We start from the raw sequence: 19,897 nt of genomic DNA, 5'->3' as shown, positions 1-19,897 counted from the left end.
CCGATTGGTTAACTTAGCTTACCTAAAGACTGGAACAAGGGAAACAGCTAGCACGGCTCTGGCGAAGTAACACAATCTGCAAACCAGAACCTCTTATATTTGTGATACAAATGAATATTTAGTTCCAAGAACATAACTAGCGATTTTTGTTCCACTTACCCCAACATGCTAAGCTAAACTAAGCTAAGCTGACTATCTTTTGGATGCAGCTTCCAAGTATCAATATTCTCATCTAAGCAAACAACAAATTAGTACACTTCTCCCTCAGTCTGCCATGCTTACAGCACAGCACCTTTACTTTAATTCTTACAGTAAATCAGCAATGAGGGAGTTCATAAAAGAACAGAAACTAGACACACTCTTTGGTAATATTATAATTATGTATGCCTCAAGCAAGCTAAGATTATACATTAAACAAGTCCTTCATCAATTGTCCAAAAGTGCTCAACTGAAAATCACAATATCTTCCATCACTTTGTACTAATTTTTTGGGTTTTGTCTTCATTAAATATATTATAATTAATAGTTATAAATAACTTCACATGTCTCAACTTTTTCAACTTTTTCTTTTAATGTACTAATTGAAGCCCTCTGTCACACATTGTAGTTCTTTACAAAATGTGATATGAAATAGATACATGGTTAAACTATCTCGTCCACCTTTTCAAGTTGGCATCCAATCTGAACTGTGTATCTTCTCATTCAACACAAAACAGATGGTTTTAAAAATAACTGTCTATCTTTATTCCCACTCTGTCTGTCATTATCTCCTCCTACCCCCTCATCCTTCTTCTCCTCCTCCCTCGTGTTTAAGTCTTGGGGGCTATAAATATGTCACAGCCTTCTTGTGTATCTGTCCCCCTCCCTCTTGCTCAATCAACAAAACACAACTACGCATCTGTTGCTTTTTGTGTGTTTGTAAAACCAGACGACTTGATACTGTTAAATAGTATATAATAGAAAGATATGCTGAGCACAGGAAATTGCAATGGATGGGAAACCAAAACGGTTGTTTGTGTGTGTGTGTGTGTGTGTGTGTGTGTGTGTGTGTGTGTGTGTGGCCATTACTATACTTGTGGGGACCTAAATCTGTTTACACAGATCACTGAGCCTCTCAGTCTGACAGGAGAGGACTCTCTTCCACCTTGTTGTTGAAAAAACTCCTTATATCCGTTAGCGTAGCTCGCTAGCACCGGAAGCTTTAATGAAACACAGAGACCCAGACGTAATAGTACTGTACTGTATCATATTATTTTCGAATTAATAATTTTTTTAATTATGATTTTTTTTGTTTTAAATAATCATTTTCCCTCCTGGTCTCTCGCGCCTCCCCTGTCATGCCTCTGCGCCACCCTGGGGGGGGCGCGCCCCCCACTGTGAGAACCACTGGTCTAAATGGATAAATATATAGTGCTTTATCCAGTCTTTAAGACCCCTCAAAGCGCTTTACATACTACATGTCGTTCACCCATTCACACCCATTCATACAGAGCAGTGTATATTATTCTAGGAACTAACACGCATACACATTCACACACCGTTGGCCATGCCATCGGGAGAAACTCAGGGTTAAGTATCTTGCCCAAGGATACATCGACATGTTGACTGCATGGGCTGGGATCGAACCCACAACCTTCTGGTTGAAAGACGACCGCACTCCCTCGCAGCCACAGTCGCCCTTGTACATTATGTACATTGCCTTGTGTTTTTTATGCTGCTGCAACGCAAACATTTCCTTTATTTTCCTACATATAAACTATTGTACACTTTGACATGAGGAGGAGAAGACTTGTCAGAGGAGATATTGTAAAAACATTTGTTGAAACTCATCACAGGAAGTGACAGTCCAATTTCTTACATCTGTTCAGAAACACAAGGCTGCCAGGGCATCTGGAGGAGTCAGGTGTCTTTAATATTTCCTTTAGAAACAATGGAGTTAAGCCCCGGCACCTTTCCAACTTTACCAAACTTCAACTTTCCCGTTTAAAAAAAAACTCCATTCACACAACAAAACGGTTATCTCTATTGGGACAGACGGCCATCACTTGATCATTTCTGAACAACAGCTCGTAATTAGGCTGTAGCTAAGGGGAAGAGCTGTCAGAATGTGGTGGGTTCAATCCCAGCCATGCAGTCATCATGTTGATTTATCACAGTGTGTAGTTTGCTGCTTGTTAAATGTGTGCTTTATCTCACTGCTTTAGTTGAGAAGAGCTTCAAAATCAAAAATCTCAAACCTGTTAGAAATCCCATCCCTTACTATCCTGTTAGAGTTTTAGGTAGGAGCAAAACCTTTAATAGCAACATAATTTTTGACTCTAATAAACATTTATATCTGGCTCTTGAGGGGCTCTGAAGTGAAGTGTACTTCTTGCGCCAAATACAGATAAAAGTAAATCAAAGTGTTTTTATTCAGCCCAATATCATAAATTGTACTTTTGTCTCAGGGGGTTTTAAGGAACATGAATACGACAGAAATTCCCGATGCTATAACTTATAAGCTTTTAAAATAGAGAGAAGAGTCACTGTGTTTCTCCTCGCTCGCACAGTGTACACCTTGACACAAAGCTTTCAAATAAAAGGGGGACTGGTCAGAGGAAGTGAAACTAAATATTATAGCAACTCAAAGATATTGTTAAAGAAACATGCACAACTTTCAGAGCAATTGAAAGTACAATTGTTATAAATGTTGTCGTATCCACAGAATACAAGGCTACCAAGCAGAACAACACTGTGTGAAACACGCACAGACACATACATTCATAAATATATATATAAATGTAGAAATGTATACATGTTCTGTTTTTCAACTTATATTTTTTTATTTATACATTTATTCTAGTGTTTATTTATACCTGTATTTCTTTCCACATTAATTAATTAATTAATTAATTCCTGTATTTATTTCCACATGTATTTATGCATTTATTGTAGTGTTTATTTATTCCTGTATTTATTTCCACATTTATTTATTTCTGTATTTATTTATTCTTATATTTATTTATTCCTATTTATTTATTTATTTCCGTATTTATTCATACATTTATTAATTTATACTTGTGTCATGTTCCGTCCTCATTTGAGGGATTACTTGATTTAAAAGGTAGGTAGGGTAGGTAATTCACTTCAGAAACACTTTTTGTTATATTCCATGGAATGCGCTAACATCCCGATAGCAATGAATAAATTAAATGCTTTGATCAGAGGCAGATTTAGGATTGTAGGAGATCTGGGGCTTAGCCCAGGAGTTGTTGGGGGGTGGACCAAACATCCTTTAGGAGGGTCGTCGCCTCCTCTAGGGGGGTCCGGGGGGATGCTCCCACGGGAAGATTTTTTTTTAAATATTGAAGTTAAAAGCATCAATCTGGTGCACTTTGAGAGCAACATTAACCCTACCTTAATAATACCTTAAAGGGGACATATCATGCTATATTTGAACAATATATTGTAGGGCCATACCTATACAAAGTATATAAATAGTTTTTCTTTCAAAATACCAAACAGATCCTGCATTTTAGCCATGCCTCATTTCGCTCTATTTGCTCTTTCCAGCGCTGTTTTTGCAGGGGGCTGATTCTGTGAGCTGCACCACGCCCCCCTGCAGGAGAGGGGAGCGTGCTTTGAGATCAGCTGCTGGGCTGCAGCGGGGAGAAGAGGGGGAGAAAAAGAGATCTCCGTCCTCCGTGTTTTATTCTTATATTATTATATAGAGTCGTTATTCATTTGTTTTAAAGCTCAATAAATAACAAAGAAGACCTTTGACCGGCACTTTTCTAATTTTGTCCGGAAGATTTAAACTGACATGTTGACCGGCGAAAAAAAATCTAACTGAAACTCTGCCGCACGGTCCCCTCGTTCCTTGGAAGAGCCGGAGAGGAGGGTGTTTGTCATCTGCTGGTGGACTACCGGAGAGAATTACAGCGAGGGAGGGATTGCATTGAATTACAGCAGCGGGAGCAAACGCTTGCCTCGGGGAGGGAGAAAAAGAGCCAGAGCGGAGAATAAACAGAAGGGCAACCATGCGCAGGAAGTCTTCTTTGCTGCTTTTGTGGCAGACTACAGCGCCACTTGCAGGCCTGGCATATGTACTACAGCGTCTCCAGCGCAATGGCCGGCCGTGGCCCAACCCCACATTCCCCTGATAGGTGGAGAATTGACCAATAAGCGGAGCACCACTTCTGTGACGTAGAAAATAATTCAAGATCAGTCTGTATCAGATCCGTTGCAGCCCCGTTTTTAGAGATTTGGGGGGTATGGAGGAAAAGAGAGAGGGTTGTGTTTTCTGACACTTGGTGAGTTCCCTGGAACACCGGGGACTAGGGGTGTAACGGTTCACAGAAGTCACGGTTCGGTTCGTACCTCGGTTTGGGGGTCACGGTTCGGTACAACAAGAAAAAGCAAAAAAAAGTCCCAAATGCATAATTCCAGGTTTGTTGTTATTTATGTTTGAACAGTAGTGCAAGTTTCTGTTTAAAAATAAGGAACTCTGACATTTTGAATAATTAACTGTATTAAACAATTAAAAACAAACCACAAACAGTACCACACACACTCAGATGGCCATAGTATCTATGGCTGATGTCAAACAAAAAGGTTTCATCAAGCTGTAAAACTAAAAAGAATGTCTTGAAAATATTACATCATAAATAATAAGAAAGTGTTTCAAGAGCGCAAAGTCGTTGAAAAAATATGCCAAAAGCTTCCGTTATTTATTTTGGTCTCTCGGCTCTCATGTCTATTGGTTTATTAAAAACAGTGGGGATCAGCTGTTGAACTGCTGTTGTCTTTTGCCGGGTTCCGGTGATTGGCAAATCTGGGTGATGCCTTCTGATGTGATTTAGCATGTTTGGCGTGTGTTCCCATTAGCATACCGCCCCGCTATCGAACAACGCCGACACACCTTCCTCTTCCGATCCACTGCACATTGCTTATCGTTTTATAGATCTATTCTCATCCACCATCTTTGTTTGTGATGTAAAGAGTGTAAGAGTCACGTTTCTGAATCGGGCACTCTGAGTGGATGCAGTCACAGCCAATCGGATTCAGAGTGTTGCCTGTCAGTTCCGTTGCCAGTCAGTTCCGTTGCTATGGTTCCGTTGTTATGTGTACTGAAACGAGAGCAGGTATAATTCCACGCGCGAAAACAAAATAAAAATTGGAATACGTTATTTTAGTGTCTTAAAAGTAGACTGAGGTATGAAGGGTTAACTTTACATCTTAGGATAATTTGTAGTCATGTTCTGTATACATACTAACATATAAGGGTATTGACTTAGTGTGGTTTATCTTTTTGTCGCTGCTTTTAATTTAAACTGAGCTGTTGTGTTCATCAGTAAAGTGGAACTTCTGTGTGAACTATTCATATCTTAAACTGCACTGTAACTTTTTATTCATGTATTTTTTCTTTTAATGTTTCTTTTATTATCTTTTACTGTTTTTAAATGCCTTTGTCTGAATGTCTTTCATTTTTGTAAAGCACCTTGAATTGCCTTGTGTTGAAAGATGCTATATAAATAAACTTGCCTTGCCTTGGTTACTCCATGTTTACTAGCTATAAGATTAACGTTACAGTACATCACTCTTTTTCACTTCTTACTCAGTCAGCCAGAGTGCAGATATCACCATTAGATTCACAAACCTGAAACATCATCAATTTCTTCACTGCTGATGACATTGTTGTCAGCTGCTGCTGCTGCTGCTGCTTCGATGAAAATAACTTTCTAATATCCATAACTTTATAGGCTATTAGCTTAAAACTCGTCAGGCACTAGGAAGGATCACTTCTTCTTCAGGGCAGGGAAGGCTACGCAGTACGCAGGCTAATGTCCCGCAGCGGCTGCCTCTCTGGTGGACTCCGGTACTGCACATTACTCCCGAGACATTTTAAAATATATATATTTTTTTTAAGTGAAACATCCAGGGCTTTTCAGAAAATATCCGGGGCTTGAGCCCAAGTAGCCACCCCCTAGCGCCGCCACTGGCTTTGACAATACATAATACACATATTTCATCTGTGGAAGCCATGGCGCTGTAAAAAGCAAGTCCAATTATCTACCTCGGCCCGCGGCAGATACTTGGATGGCCTACCCATAGACATATAAAGAGTAGACGCCGCATTGGCTGCTGGGGCGCAAGAAATACGGCCGCCATCTTGGACCGGTCATCCTACCCATATTGTACAGACATTCTACCCATAGACAGCAGAGGTTTCAAGATGCCAGAGCACTGTGCAGCATATTGCTGTGCAAATCGGCGTTAGATTGCGAACAGGGGTCGGGGGATTAGAGTAAGTAGTAAGATTCAACAGTAAGATTCAACATTATAATTGGTTGTATTTTGTAAATATAATATTATTGTACTGTATTGATGTCCGCCAGCGAAATCGTAGCCAGCAAACATTATGTTCATGGCCAACTGAGACAATTTACTAGCGGTAGACATTAAGGGTAAATAATGTCTACCGGGCCCGGAGCATTCGTCCACAAAAACAAAAAATCGACTAATAATGAAGAAAATTAACACATTTGTTGCAATAGTAATTTATGCACTAACTACATTACTACTTGTGCTACAACATTTTAATCATCAGTTCTTCCTCATTTTCCTCAATTGTTCATATTTGGTTTATTAAAATAATGATATTGTGGTCATTGTTAAAACATTTCTGCTATTATTATTATTATTATTATTATTTGTATAATGCACTTTCTGCCTTCCTGTCATTAGGAGTTAGACATGTAATGGCTATGTAATGGATTTGATTAGAACCTTCATTATCCTAAACTGCTGGGACATTTCGCCAATACCTTTATATTGTCTACTCTTCACTTACTTGTCAGCATAGGTCGGCATTGATGTACAGAGCCGACAGAAGACCTTGTTTATATTGGCATCATATTGAGAGGTGCAGCCAGTGACGCGTCCTAAAACCAGGAAGTAAGCTGCTGGTTCCCTCGACAAGGGTTTTGGAAAATAGCTGGAAATAAGGTCTGTGGAAAACAAACCCGTTTGATAAATGCACTTTTTGTTCAGCTGGATAATCTCCACATGTCTACCCTACTTTTATAATTTTCGAATCATAAATCTAATCAATAGATTATAAAAGGGTTTTAGGACGCGTCACTGCAGCCAACTCCATCGATCAAGCTGGCTGAAACTTTCTCTCCCTCTTCTTCTCATACTCCCTGTCACTCTCCTTTAACTCCTCCGGTGACTTTCTTTTATTTGAAGATTGTTTTTTGCCCGGCGCTTGGCCGGTTACCGCTGGTATTAAAAACATTTGGCGAATGGTTAGGTGGCGCGATAGTCTGTAGTGAAGGAGCGCGATCCCGCTGCGCTCCGCAGCCAACAGCTGTTTGCTTTTCACCCAACAACAACGACAACCGACTCACGGAACGCTATGTTGTAGCGTTGATAAACGAAACTATTTAACTAATTTTCTAGTTAAAATACCAATACCACAGGACAATTTTTTTAAAGCAATATTTTTAGTGGCCCGAGCGGGCAAGTGGAAAGTACGTTATGCTGGCCCGGGGTGTCTAAATAGTGCTTCCGGGCCAGCGGGCCATTTAATGTCGAGCCCTGCCGGTTACCGGCCGGCCCACATCGTCCGACCGGCCCACTTCAGTACCGGCCCATCGGGATTCGTCCCGAACGTCCCGGTGGCCAGTCCGCCCCTGTGTGTGTGTGTTTCAAGTATTCTGCTTTTAGCCAGAAAAGGGCAGGACTACGTCTCCTTCCAGAAAAGCTGAAGAGAGCCTGTCTGTGGCCCCTCAGGACGACCCAGAAGCTTCAACCTCACACTCACAACCTCAGCCTAACGATGTGAGTATTTCTATTTTCAACATCATTCATAATGGTCCTAGACAAAGTAAAATCTCTCTTGTTTGCTGCCACTCATATTAAACACACTCACAAATAAACACATACACACACAATTGAAGACATGTTGAACATGCATTCCTGGCACACACACACACACACACACACACACACACACACACACACACACACACACACACACACACACACACACACACACACACACACACACACACACACACACACACACACACACACACACACACACACACACACACACACACACACACACACACACACACACACACACACACACACACACACACACACACACACACACACACACACACACACACACACACACACACACACACACACACACACACACACACACACACACACACACACACACACACACGCATGATGCTGGCAGTGGCTTTGACAGGTGATGACTATAAGAAATAATGTGGGCCATACTCTAGTTGTGTCAAAGTGATGTGTGTGAAGTGAAACATCACTCAAACCATGTTCATCCCTCTTTCTAGGATCATAGCTATGTCTCGCCTGCTTCTCCTACTGCTCTTAAGGCCAGACTCAATGAAGCTTTAGCAAGAGTGGAGAGTGGAGAGTCTCGAGCGAGAGAGGAAGAATGCCATGGCTAGAGAAAAGAGGGCAGAGACCACAGTGAGGACTCTTTTGGGGGATTTGAGGGAAAAGAACCTCATTAATGAAGAACTCAAAGAGGCTTGATTTCTACTCAGGTAAAATGAAATTAGCACTTTGAAATTCATGTACATCTTACTCTTACACTCCAAGGACCACAGAGCTTGCCCTCACACTCCATCTACATGGTCCAAAGGCATACAAATACCTCAGAGAGACTACAACAAAAAGGTAGTCTTAATTTTGTTCAATTTCATTTTTGGAAATTACGGTTGCAAGTACGTTAAAGCTACTTCTCAATTTTTTTACAGGTGGCTGTGTTCGGTGGATGGCAAGCCTGGCCTGAACAAGATGATGCTGGATATGCTGGAGAGAAGATGCCAGGACGACCAGGCTAAATATGGATGTGTTTCACTCATGTTGGATGACATGGCCATCAGAAAACATGTGCAATATAATCCACATAACCAGTCAATGTCTGCTTTTGTAGACATGGGTGATGGAAACAATGAGACCGATGCTGCTACTGAGGCTCTTGTGTTCATGGTGGTTGGCCTACACGAACATTGGAAGGCTCCCATTGCATATTACCTGACGAAGTCTTTGTCACCTGAAACACAAAGGGTCCTAATCTAAATCTAAAATCTAATCTAATCTATCTAGGAAGAAGAAGGAAGAAAATAAGCTTGACCTCCTTCTTATAATGTTTTTGTGTTGACTCTCAAATCTCCCGTTTTTATTTTGATGGTTTCCCAAAGATATGAGAAAGAGGTTCTCAGTCATGCTTTGGAGGAGCCGCATGCACGGGGCATTCGGGTGTCATGAGCAACTTTGTGTAAATATGGTTTGGGCGGGGTGGTGTCATGTTCTTGTGTTTAACTTGAACATTTACATTTTTTATATAGATGTAGAAGTACATTTTCATTTTTTATGACATAGATATTCATTTTTACTGATATATAACTTCTGTCTATGTATAATGTATTATTGTTTCTTCATTTTTCAACTTATTAAAATAGCTGAGTAGGCTATAGGCCTACACAATCTGCTTCTCTATCATATATAGACCATTAGTGTTTTTTTATGTGTGTGTGTGTATATATTATATATCGTGTGTCTTTTGCAAAATACCTATCATACATAACATAGGCTATCAAATACCAGAATATTCTATTGCTGTTAAGCCTACTATGAATATTAAAATACGCTGAATCATGTGTCCGGTATCATGCCTACATATATGACGTTTGCAGAAAACCCCCCCCGTGAAAATCAGTTTTGTATTCAGCGAGTTATGATTGATCAAATGCGCTGACACTTCATTGCGCCTGCCAGACAGATTACACTGAGTGGAGCGGGTGACCGGTCCAAGATGGCGGCCCCACGGCTCGTCAGCGCCAATAGGCAGCAGCGGTCGATGCGGCGTCTACTCTTTATATGTCTATGGGCCTACCTGCCTGTCAGCCTTGCATCTCGTGCACACATTTATCTCGTGTCCTTATTGGTCATGTGCGCGTTCATGTTTGTTGGAGGAGGGGCTCTGTAAGGAAGTGGCAGCTTTTTTTCGGATGTGTACTTTCAAATTCTAGATGGTTTCTCCATTCTTACCCTATAGATACAAATGTAAATGCTGCCATTCTTTGCTTGAGTGAACGGTTTTTATGTTATTTCACGGAACTTAAAAACTGACCCTGACGTGATTTGAACACGCAACCTTCTGATCTGGAGTCAGACGCGCTACCGTTGCGCCACAGAGTCCAGTGTAAAATATTCTTTGTAGAGATATCCTATAGCTACTAATCACTATGTATATATCACAAAAGGATTTTTTGAGTGACACATAATATAAAAATGTGACCCTAATGTGATTTGATCACATACTTGTTCGATCCGAAGTCAGACGCACCATACAGTTGCGCCACAATGTCTGGACTAAAAAGTGTTGCAGTATTTAAACCAGATGGCATTCAATTGAAAGTCTATATTTTAAAGAGGAGGAGACGTCTGCTGATAATTTGGCTCCCAATTAGAAGACCCTGGACACCTGGGTTGAGGTCGAATAGTCAAATCAGCTCACGTCTATCCCTTGACCTCTGTGTGAAACGTCACAGGGTTAAGGGATAGTCGATAGGAGAATTCAAAAGGACTGAGAAGACTACGGTCACGTCACTACCCGATCTGCAGTGCGCATGTGCGAGATGGTCCGCCATATTGGACAACGCCGGACGGCATCCCAAGTAGGACAACATTGACACAGTGGCTTTTGGCAAAGCTCAAAAGAAAAACTCGAGAGAGATGAGTTATTGTTATTACAACGTGAATTTCACTATTATTTAACAACTCTTTTTATTGGGTTCTTTTATTTGGGGTTAAGTACATTGTCAGAATAAGTGAGAAATGAATTTAACTTCTGTTAGACAGCTATATGTCATACATTTTTGCACACATTCACAGTAAATATGTATTCAGTACCTCATGCGCAGTACCGATCGGGCAGGGGGACGGATCGGGTAGTGACAGTGACAACTACCACTACCCGATCTGCACTTTCCATGGATGTATAATAAGAACGGCACTTTCACTATCCGACGTATTTATGATGCGCCAGCAGAGGTCATAAAAGTGCGTCTGCGGGGAACATGGATGTATAATAAGAACGGCGGGGAAACTATGGAAACTACAGTTTTCAGCGGACTAACATCGATGTATAATAAGAACGACGGACTACTGTAAACTCATCTCGAGACTCTGCACCGCGTGCTCTGATGCTGTTTTTTTATGTTTTATGAACGTGGACAACAGAAACATATTCATGACCAAAGTTGGAATTGAAATAAAAAAGGAAAGTGAAACTTATGTACGTCTGTCGGTCCGGCAGCTTCTCGAAATAGTGGCGAAATGCAGCAGGTTTATTCGACATGGAGAAACGGCCCCGGTAAGTAGTGGCATCTGTGGAAGATGCCGGAAGTACCTGCCACAGAGTAGTGGCATCTGCCAGAGCAAGCAGTGGCATCTGCCCGCTAGCAGTTGCCTACACCCTACAGTCTGAAGCTGAGGCTAATACCAGTGGACACGTTGCTGTGTCAAGAACAGAAATGGAAGTACATCTTGTGCTTAAGTAAAAGTAATTAAATGTAGGAATAGCCTTTACTCTTACATAGGCCTACATACTTTCAAGAAGAAAAAAAAAAATGTAAAAAAAAGGGAGAAGGGGTCGGATTAAATAAGTGCTTCAATAACTAACTTCTTCCGACCCCTTTTCGGACGTGTAATTAACTAACGTTTTGTTGTTTATTGTTATCAGACAATGATACTACAGATTATTCAATTATTAATTAAATATTTCGTTTTGTTATTGCATTCATTTGCATCATGTCTGCATCATCTTTTGTTTCATTTGTATTTTATTTGGTTTTACACGCTCGAAAAAAATAAATAAAATAAACTCTGTTACAAGTCCTGCATTAAAATGTTAAAGTAAAAGTGCAAACGTATTTGCATCAAAATATACTTAAAGTAAAAGTTTTTTGAATGTGTCACCTAAATCCACAGCATGGTGAATAGAGAGCTCAAATAAACTATAACCACCCGATACATCACAGAAGTCGCAGGCAGAAGTTACTCTCAAGCCATCTGGGTTTAGAGATGTATCTTCACAGTCTGTATATTTACTACTTTTTAATGCCATTCTAGTATTGTTTATTTCTACATGTGCAATGCCTCGTTTTGTTATGCTGCTGCATCGCAAACATTTCCCCAATTTGGTTTAAAGTACCTCTTATCTTATCTTGGGCCAGCAAAACAAGTGTTTTTTTTAACCCTTTTGTAGTACTCAGCCCACTGATATACATTTGTTTTATAAATAGTGTACCATCTACCACCTTTTGCCAATGGAAATCGCAAATAAGAGTAGAGCCGTGCAATACAAATACCCAAATGATATTGAAGTGATTTCACAGGAGGTTTTAAACCATCTTAAAAATTGGGTTTCTCCTTCTGCAAGAGAGTTCCCAAGTCAAGAGTATCAACCTTGAAGCCAGAGTAATTAACAAAATATTTATTTAGCAGATATCTTTGTTCATGCTGTAGGCATCCATGTCACTAGTATCCACCCTGAAAGACAGGAAAAGACCAAGTTTAGTACAAGTTAGAAACATGCAGTTATTAATATGCCAACACATTTTGTGAACATACATAACCAAAGTTGTAGCCAGGGGCCAGGTTGCGGATTGGCTGCCTGAAGCCTCTAGGGGAAGCAGTCTTTGCACCATCCCGTCCAGAACCAGCCATCACGGATATCCTGGGTGTGTAAAAGTTCTGGACGGGTGCAACAGCGGCCTGGCGGCCCTGTACGGGTGCAGGGTTATTGGGAAAATAGTCTCTCACATAGCTAACATCTTGAAAGCTGTCTCTTCCTTGCTCGTAGCTGTCGCTGGAAAAACTGAATGTGCCTGGGGGGTACTCTCCGTTCAGGAAGAAGAAGTCGTAGAACCGATAAGGGACCACAACTCCGCCCATGTTGGCTTCTGGTCGAGATTCGCTGGTTAAGCTTGGTCTAGCATATCCTCGTCCCGCAGACTCTGACCTAGGAGGTGGAGCTTGATAAGGTCGTGGAGGAAAAGGTCGTGGAGAAGGCACTAGGTCCTCCGTTTCCTGCTCAGAGTTACCCTGCTCCAAGATTTGGGAATAAGTGGACAACTCCCCTGCCTGGTAAAATGAGCCAGGACTCGTGTTTTCTGGTTGACTGGAGACAACGGCACGGGTGCCTGTCGACACTTCCTCACCTCCGGAGAACATCCTGGGAGGTTCAACAGCCCATTTGACTTCTGAAACAGAAATGTAGAGAGGTTTGAAACTCACATGAATTTGTAGTCAAGAAAAGAGAGAGGCCAAGATTTGCCAGGGATGATTTTTTTTTTTTTATTGCAAACTGATTTGGCAGTTCAACATAACATTAGGCATGAGATCATTACCTGGAGGGGCAGGTTGATAAGCAGCTTCTGGTTGAGCAGAGTTGTCAGGGTTTTGCCTTGCTGAAGTTCCCCTGTAACCTGAATTAACCGGTCCAAAAGAACCAGGACCAACAGCAGGTTCTGGTTGTCTTTGAGCAGTTAGCTTAGGGACACTGGGCTCCTGCTGTGGTACAGCCTGATAAAGTGATCGGTAGGTCCTATTGTAATACTCAACAGCCTCAGGTGAAAACTGACCAGAGGGCCTTTGCTGGTACAAGCCAACATTAGGAGCTGTGTTGGGTTTACTTCCACCATAGTAGGCCCCAGGATAAGAGCCTAGGTACAAGAGAAACACAAGTTTACTAGGAAGCTAATTCAACTGAAAAAAAAACATTTTACCAAAGTCGAAGACACATCACCTTGCTGAACAGGAAGGCAGCACATGCTCACAATCAGCATCGCAAAGAGGGAAGCCCTGAAATAATTTGGAATAGTATGAACACATTTGTATGAGTAACAAGTCAACATAAAGCGCAGCAGATACTTACCCTGCAACAAACCGTGAAGTCATCATGATGAAGGCATTCACTGGAGAACCTGGCAAAGGAGGACGGTTATAAGTGTTGCCAGAGACCAGCCCGGACCAATCAGACCTTAACAAGTAAATGACGGACAGCTGCTGGTGAAGGACTCAGCAGGTGGATCAAACCTCAGCAATCAGTCTGACAGGAGCCAATGAGGACAGCTCAAAAAGAAAATGGGTTGATATTATACTGCACCTTTTTCACCAAAATGTTATTCATTTACATTTTATTCTGCTTAGGAGTTGGGCAAAATGTACATGACTTAAAAAAATAGTGTATAAATTGACAAACAATAAAAAGTCTGATCAATCTCTGGTAAGTCTCAACCAAATCTCACCAGAAAACATGGACTCAGTCAACCAAACACTGGACAAAAAACGCAGGGGTAGTTTGGAGTTCAGCCTTTACATACTGTATCTCTTTCATTTGTATTTGAATATCATGCTAAACAACATAAATGTCCTTGTTTAAAAAAAATATCTTATCAGATTACAATTACATTTCTATAAAACAAATGTTATAGCCAGTTGCCTGCAGGTGTTTAATATTTTTCAGAAATTGAAAAATATCTTGGCAAATAAAGGGAATAATTCCAACACACTATATTTTCATATTGGAAATATATTTCATAACATTTTAACTTGACAACCTCTTTAGTTGTTGCACTTTAAAAAAAAAGTTGACCTGAAACAAATTGTATCTCTGTATAATTTGTTGAATATCATTACATTTAACATATTCAAATAAAAAAACTGAATCCATGACAACATTTTTCTACTGACAGACAAACACCTGAGACATTATATTTTTGATACCATCAAAGCAAAGATGGAGAAAGTTTGGCACAGTAATAAGTATCTAATCGCTAAATTGAGAATTAAGCATCCAGCAGATGGCAGAGCAGTGTTGCTTATCATGGGTGACATTTGAAGTGCAAATCTCATTTTAGAAACATGAGGCACTGATGGCTCGATACGAGGAGAGACTTCGACAGTGCAGGAACACAGAGAGAGGATGGATGCAGGAGAGGAAATGTTTGTATGTACAACAACATTGAAAGGATGCATTTAATGTGCCACCTAATCCACAGCATGGTGAATAGAGATCTCAAAGAAACTAACCACCCGATACAACAGAAGTCTCAGGTTTGACTGCCTTTGATCATGCAGAAGTTACTCTCAAGCCATCTGGGTTTATAGATGTATCTTCACAGTCTACTGTATATGTTCTACTTTGTAATGCCATTCTAGTATTGTTTATTTCTTATGTGCAATGCATTGTTTTTTGTAATGCTGCGGCAATGCAAACATTTCCCCAATTTGGTTTAAAGTACCTCTTATCTTGGGCCAGCAAAACACATTTTTTTTTTTTTTTTTTAAACCCTTTTGTAGTACTTAGCCCACTGATACATTTGATTTTTTATAAATAGTGTACCATCTACCACCTTTTGCCAATGGAAATCGCAAATAAGAGTAGAGCCGTGCAATAACAATACCCAAAACAATCCCAAATTATATTAAAGTGATTTCACAGGAGGTTTTAAACCATCTTAAAATTGGGTTTCTCCTTCTGCAAGAGAGTTCCCAAGTCAAGAGTATCAACCTTGAAGCCAGAGTAATTAACAAAATATTTATTAGCAGATATCTTTGTTCATGCTGTAGGCATCCACGTCACTAGTATCCACCCTGAAAGACAGAAAAGACCAAGTTTAGTACAAGTTAGAAATATGCAGTTATTAATATGCCAACACATTTTGTGAACATACATAACCAAAGTTGTAGCCAGGGGCCTGGTTGCGGATTGGCTGCATGAAGCCTCTAGGGGAAGCAGTCTTTGCACCATCCCGTCCAGAACCAGCCATCACGGGTATCCTGGGTGTGTAAAAGTTCTGGACAGATGCAGCAGCAGCCTGGCGCCCCTGTACGGGTGCAGGGTTATTGGGAAAATAGCCTCTCACATAGCCAACATCTTGAAAGCTGTCTCTTCCTTGCTCGTAGCTGTCGCTGGAAAAACTGAATGTGCCTGGGGGGTACTCTCCGTTCAGGAAGAAGAAGTCGTAGAACCGATAAGGGACCACAAATCCGCCCGTGTTGGCTTCTGGTCGAGGTTCGCTGGTTAAGCTTGGTCTAGCATATCCTCGTCCCGCAGACTCTGACCTAGGAGGTGGAGCTTGATAAGGTCCTGGAGGAAAAGGTCGTTGAGAAGGCACTAGGTCCTCCGTTTCCTGCTCAGAGTTACCCTGCTCTAAGATTTGGGAATAAGTGGACAACTCCCCTGCCTGGTAAAATGAGCCAGGAGGACTCGTGTTTTCTGGTTGACTGGAGACAACGGCACGGGTGCCTGTTGACACTTCCTCACCTCCGGAGAACATCCTGGGAGGTGCAACAGCCCATTTGACTTCTGAAACAGAAATGTAGAGAAGTTTGAATTTGTAGTCAAGAAAAGAGTGAGGCCAAGATTTGCCAGGGATGATTTTTTTATTATTATTATTGCGCAATTGTAAACTGATTTGGCAGTTAAAGAACGTAACATTAGGCATGAGATCATTACCTGGAGGGGCATGTTGATAAGCAGCTTCTGGTTGAGCAGAGTTGTCAGGGTTTTGCCTTGCTGAAGTTCCCCTGTAACCTGAATTAACCGGTCCAAAAGAACCAGGACCAACAGCAGGTTCTGGTTGTCTTTGAGCAGTTAGCTTACGGACACTGGGCTCCTGCTGTGGTACAGCCTGATAAAGTGATCGGTAGGTCCTATTGTAATACTCAACAGCCTCAGGTGAAAACTGACCAGAGGGCCTTTGCTGGTACAAGCCAACATTAGGAGCTGTGTTGGGTTTACTTCCACCATAGTAGGCCCCAGGATAAGAGCCTAGGTACAAGAGAAACACAAGTTTACTAAGAAGCTAATTCAACTGAAAAAACAAAGATTTTACCAAAGTCGAAGACACATCACCTTGCTGAACAGGAAGGCAGCACATGCTCACAATCAGCATCGTAAAGAGGGAAGCCCTGAAATAATTTGGAATAGTATGAACACATTTGTATGAGTAACAAGTCAACATAAAGCGCAGCAGATACTTACCCTGCAACAAACCGTGAAGTCATCATGATGAAGGCATTCACTGGAGAACCTGGCAAAGGAGGACGGTTATAAGTGTTGCCAGAGACCAGCCCGGACCAATCAGACCTTAACGAGTAAATGACGGACAGCTGCTGGTGAAGGACTCAGCAGGTGGATCAAACCTCAGCAATCAGTCTGACAGGAGCCAATGAGGACAGCTCAAGAAGAAAATGGGTTGATATTATACTGCACCTTTTTCACCAAAATGTTATTCATTTACATTTTATTCAGCTTAGGAGTTGGGCAAAATGTACATGACTTAAAAAAATAGTGTATAAATTGACAAACAATAAAAAGTCTGATAAATCTCTGATAAATCTCAACCAAATTTCACCAGAAAACATGGACTCAGTCAACCAAACACTGGACAAAAAACGCAGGGGTAGTTTGGAGTTCAGCCTTTACATACTGTATCTCTTTAATTTGTATTTGAATATCATGCTAAACAACATAAATGTCCTTGTTTAAAAAAAATATCTCATCAGATTACAATTACGTTTCTATAAAACAAATGTTATAGCCAGTTGCCTGCAGGTGTTTAATATTTTTCAGAAATTGAAAAATATCTTGGCAAATAAAGGGAATAATTCCAACACACTATATTTTCATATTGGAAATATATTTCATAACATTTTAACTTGACAACCTCTTCAGTTGTTGCACTTTAAAAAAAAAGTTGACCTGAAACAAATTGTATCTCTGTATAATTTGATGAATATCATTACATTTAACATATTCAAATAAAAAAACTGAATCCATGACAACATTTTTCTACTGACAGACAAACACCTGAGACATTATATTTTTGATACCATCAAAGCAAAGATGGAGAAAGTTTGGCACAGTAATAAGTAACAGCTAAATTGAGAATTAAGCATCCAGCAGATGTCAGAGCAGTGTTGCTTATCATGGGTGACATCATTTGAAGTGCAAATCTCATTTTAGAAACATGAGGCACTGATGGCTCGATACGAGGCGAGACTTCGACAGTGCAGGAACACAGAGAGAGGATGGATGCAGGAGAGGAAATGTTTGTATGTCATCAGATCCTCTTTCACACTCTCCAAGAACTTGGAGTTTCAGGCTCTGCACTTTCCCTCCTCACCTCATACCTCAAAGACCGTACCTACAGGGTAACTTGGAGAGGGTCCGAGTCCGACCCTTGTCAATTAACTACAGGGGTCCCTCAGGGCTCTGTTCTTGGTCCCCTCCTCTTCTCCCTGTACACAAACTCGCTCGGATCAGTCATTAGCCCGCATGGTTTTTCATACCACTGCTACGCTGACGACACCCAATTAATTCTGTCCTTTCCCCGCTCAGAGACCCAGGTCGTCGCACGCATCTCTGCTTGTCTAGCTGACATCTCTCAGTGGATGTCTGCTCATCACCTCAAGCTCAACCTTGACAAGACTGAACTGCTTTTCCTTCCGGGAAAAGATTGTCCCACTCTTGACCTGACAATCAACATCGGCACCTCTGTTGTTTCCCCGACTCAGACTGCAAGGAATCTGGGTGTGATCCTAGATAACAACCTGTCCTTCACTGCAAACATCGCTGCTACAACCCGTTGCTGCAGATACATGCTTTACAACATCAGGAAGATACGTCCCCAGCTGACACAGAAAGCGACGCAGGTTCTGGTCCAGGCTCTCGTCATCTCACGCCAAGACTACTGCAACTCCCTCCTGGCTGGTCTACCTGCATGTGCCATCCGACCTCTGCAGCTCATCCAGAATGCAGCGGCTCGTCTGGTCTTCAACCTTCCTAAATCTTCCCACACCACTCCGCTCCTCCGCTCCCTTCACTGGCTTCCGGTAACTGCTAGAATCCACTTCAAGACACTGGTACTTGCTTACCATGCTGCGAATGGATCTGGCCCTTCCTACATCCAGGACATGGTTAAACTGTACACCCCAGCGCGTGCACTACGCTCTGCATCAGCCAAACGACCCGCTGCACCCTCACTGCGAGGGAGACCCAAGTTCCAATCGGCAAAAACACGTGGGTTTGCAATCCTGGCTCCAAAATGGTGGAATGAGCTCTCCATTGACATCAGGACAGCAGAAAGCCTGCACATCTTCCGGCGCAGACTGAAAACTCATCTCTTTCGACTCCACCTCGAGCGATATAATTACTAACAAAGAACTGCTAACAGAGCACTTATATACTAATAAAGGACTGGCTTATCTATAGCCAGTTGAGTAGCACTTGAAATGTTTGGCTCTATGAAACCTGATGTACTTATATGATTCTGTTTTCTTCAAGGTTGTGTCTTCCTGGTCAAATAAACTTATTGTAAGTCGCTTTGGATAAAAGTGTCAGCTAAATGCAATATAATGTAATGTACAACAACATTGAAAGGATGCATTTAATGTGTCACCTAATGCACAGCATGGTGAATAGAGATCTCAAAGAAACTAACCACCCGATACATCAACAGAAGTCGCAGGTTTGACTGCCTTTGATCATGCAGAAGTTACTTTCAAGCCATCTGGGTTTATAGATGTATCTTCACAGTCTACTGTATATGTTCTACTTTGTAATGCCATTCTAGTATTGTTTATTTCTTATGTGCAATGCATTGTTTTTTGTAATGCTGCGGCAACGCAAACATTTCCCCAATTTGGTTTAACCCTCCTGTTACATTCAGGGTCAAATTGACCCGTAATGAAAGTTTGAAAATCTACAAAAAATACTTAAGTATTTTTTTTGTATGAAACTTCTACTTACCTTAATTAGTGTAATAAACAAGTAAAATGA

The 19,897-nt window shown here is 41.2% G+C and overlaps 3 protein-coding genes and 1 non-coding gene across 4 annotated transcripts; 1 reads left to right on the top strand and 3 right to left on the bottom strand.

Moving 5' to 3' along the window:
- Positions 1-10,170: 10,170 nt before the first annotated feature.
- Positions 10,171-10,242, bottom strand: trnaw-cca (transfer RNA tryptophan (anticodon CCA)). Its single transcript has one exon. It is a non-coding gene; the product is annotated as a tRNA-Trp (tRNA).
- A 755-nt stretch (positions 10,243-10,997) lies between these two features.
- Positions 10,998-19,815, top strand: LOC139434589 (uncharacterized). The gene is made up of 2 exons (XM_071204526.1): positions 10,998-11,419; positions 18,458-19,815. The coding sequence occupies exons 1-2, from the start codon at positions 11,383-11,385 to the stop codon at positions 19,273-19,275; spliced, it is 855 nt and encodes a 284-aa protein (XP_071060627.1). The 5' UTR covers positions 10,998-11,382; the 3' UTR covers positions 19,276-19,815.
- LOC117453352 (uncharacterized) lies at positions 12,527-14,382 on the bottom strand. The gene is made up of 6 exons (XM_034092168.1): positions 14,358-14,382; positions 13,985-14,033; positions 13,856-13,911; positions 13,458-13,772; positions 12,679-13,310; positions 12,527-12,597 (listed from the first exon to the last, which is right to left on the bottom strand). Exons 1-6 carry the CDS (start codon positions 14,365-14,367, stop codon positions 12,586-12,588), a joined length of 1,074 nt encoding a protein of 357 aa, XP_033948059.1. The 5' UTR covers positions 14,368-14,382; the 3' UTR covers positions 12,527-12,585.
- Positions 15,636-17,151, bottom strand: LOC117453353 (uncharacterized). Its single transcript, XM_034092169.2, has 5 exons — positions 17,099-17,151; positions 16,970-17,025; positions 16,571-16,885; positions 15,786-16,420; positions 15,636-15,705 (listed from the first exon to the last, which is right to left on the bottom strand). The coding sequence occupies exons 1-5, from the start codon at positions 17,122-17,124 to the stop codon at positions 15,694-15,696; spliced, it is 1,044 nt and encodes a 347-aa protein (XP_033948060.1). The 5' UTR covers positions 17,125-17,151; the 3' UTR covers positions 15,636-15,693.
- Positions 19,816-19,897: the final 82 nt, after the last annotated feature.

Source organism: Pseudochaenichthys georgianus, chromosome 10 (genome assembly GCF_902827115.2).
Source record: "Pseudochaenichthys georgianus chromosome 10, fPseGeo1.2, whole genome shotgun sequence".
In the NCBI taxonomy this organism is placed as follows: domain Eukaryota; kingdom Metazoa; phylum Chordata; class Actinopteri; order Perciformes; family Channichthyidae; genus Pseudochaenichthys; species Pseudochaenichthys georgianus.
Note: the sequence above shows the minus strand (reverse complement) of the source record. Positions and strands in the feature narration are given on the sequence as shown.

What these genes read in the sequence shown, in the direction of transcription:
- LOC117453352 (XM_034092168.1), bottom strand. An exon ending in CTGCCTTCCTGTTCAGCAAG is followed by an intron (nt 13,773 to 13,855) that starts GTGATGTGTCTT and finishes TCTTGTACCTAG; the next exon opens with GCTCTTATCCTGGGGCCTAC. An exon ending in TTATCAACCTGCCCCTCCAG is followed by an intron (nt 13,311 to 13,457) that starts GTAATGATCTCA and finishes TTTCTGTTTCAG; the next exon opens with AAGTCAAATGGGCTGTTGAA.
- LOC139434589 (XM_071204526.1), top strand. Translation starts at nt 11,383, where the DNA reads ATGCAGCAGGTTTATTCGACATGGAGAAACGGCCCCG. An exon ending in GACATGGAGAAACGGCCCCG is followed by an intron (nt 11,420 to 18,457) that starts GTAAGTAGTGGC and finishes TTCCCCGCTCAG; the next exon opens with AGACCCAGGTCGTCGCACGC.
- LOC117453353 (XM_034092169.2), bottom strand. Translation starts at nt 17,124, where the DNA reads ATGATGACTTCACGGTTTGTTGCAGG. An exon ending in CTGCCTTCCTGTTCAGCAAG is followed by an intron (nt 16,886 to 16,969) that starts GTGATGTGTCTT and finishes TCTTGTACCTAG; the next exon opens with GCTCTTATCCTGGGGCCTAC. An exon ending in TTATCAACATGCCCCTCCAG is followed by an intron (nt 16,421 to 16,570) that starts GTAATGATCTCA and finishes TTTCTGTTTCAG; the next exon opens with AAGTCAAATGGGCTGTTGCA.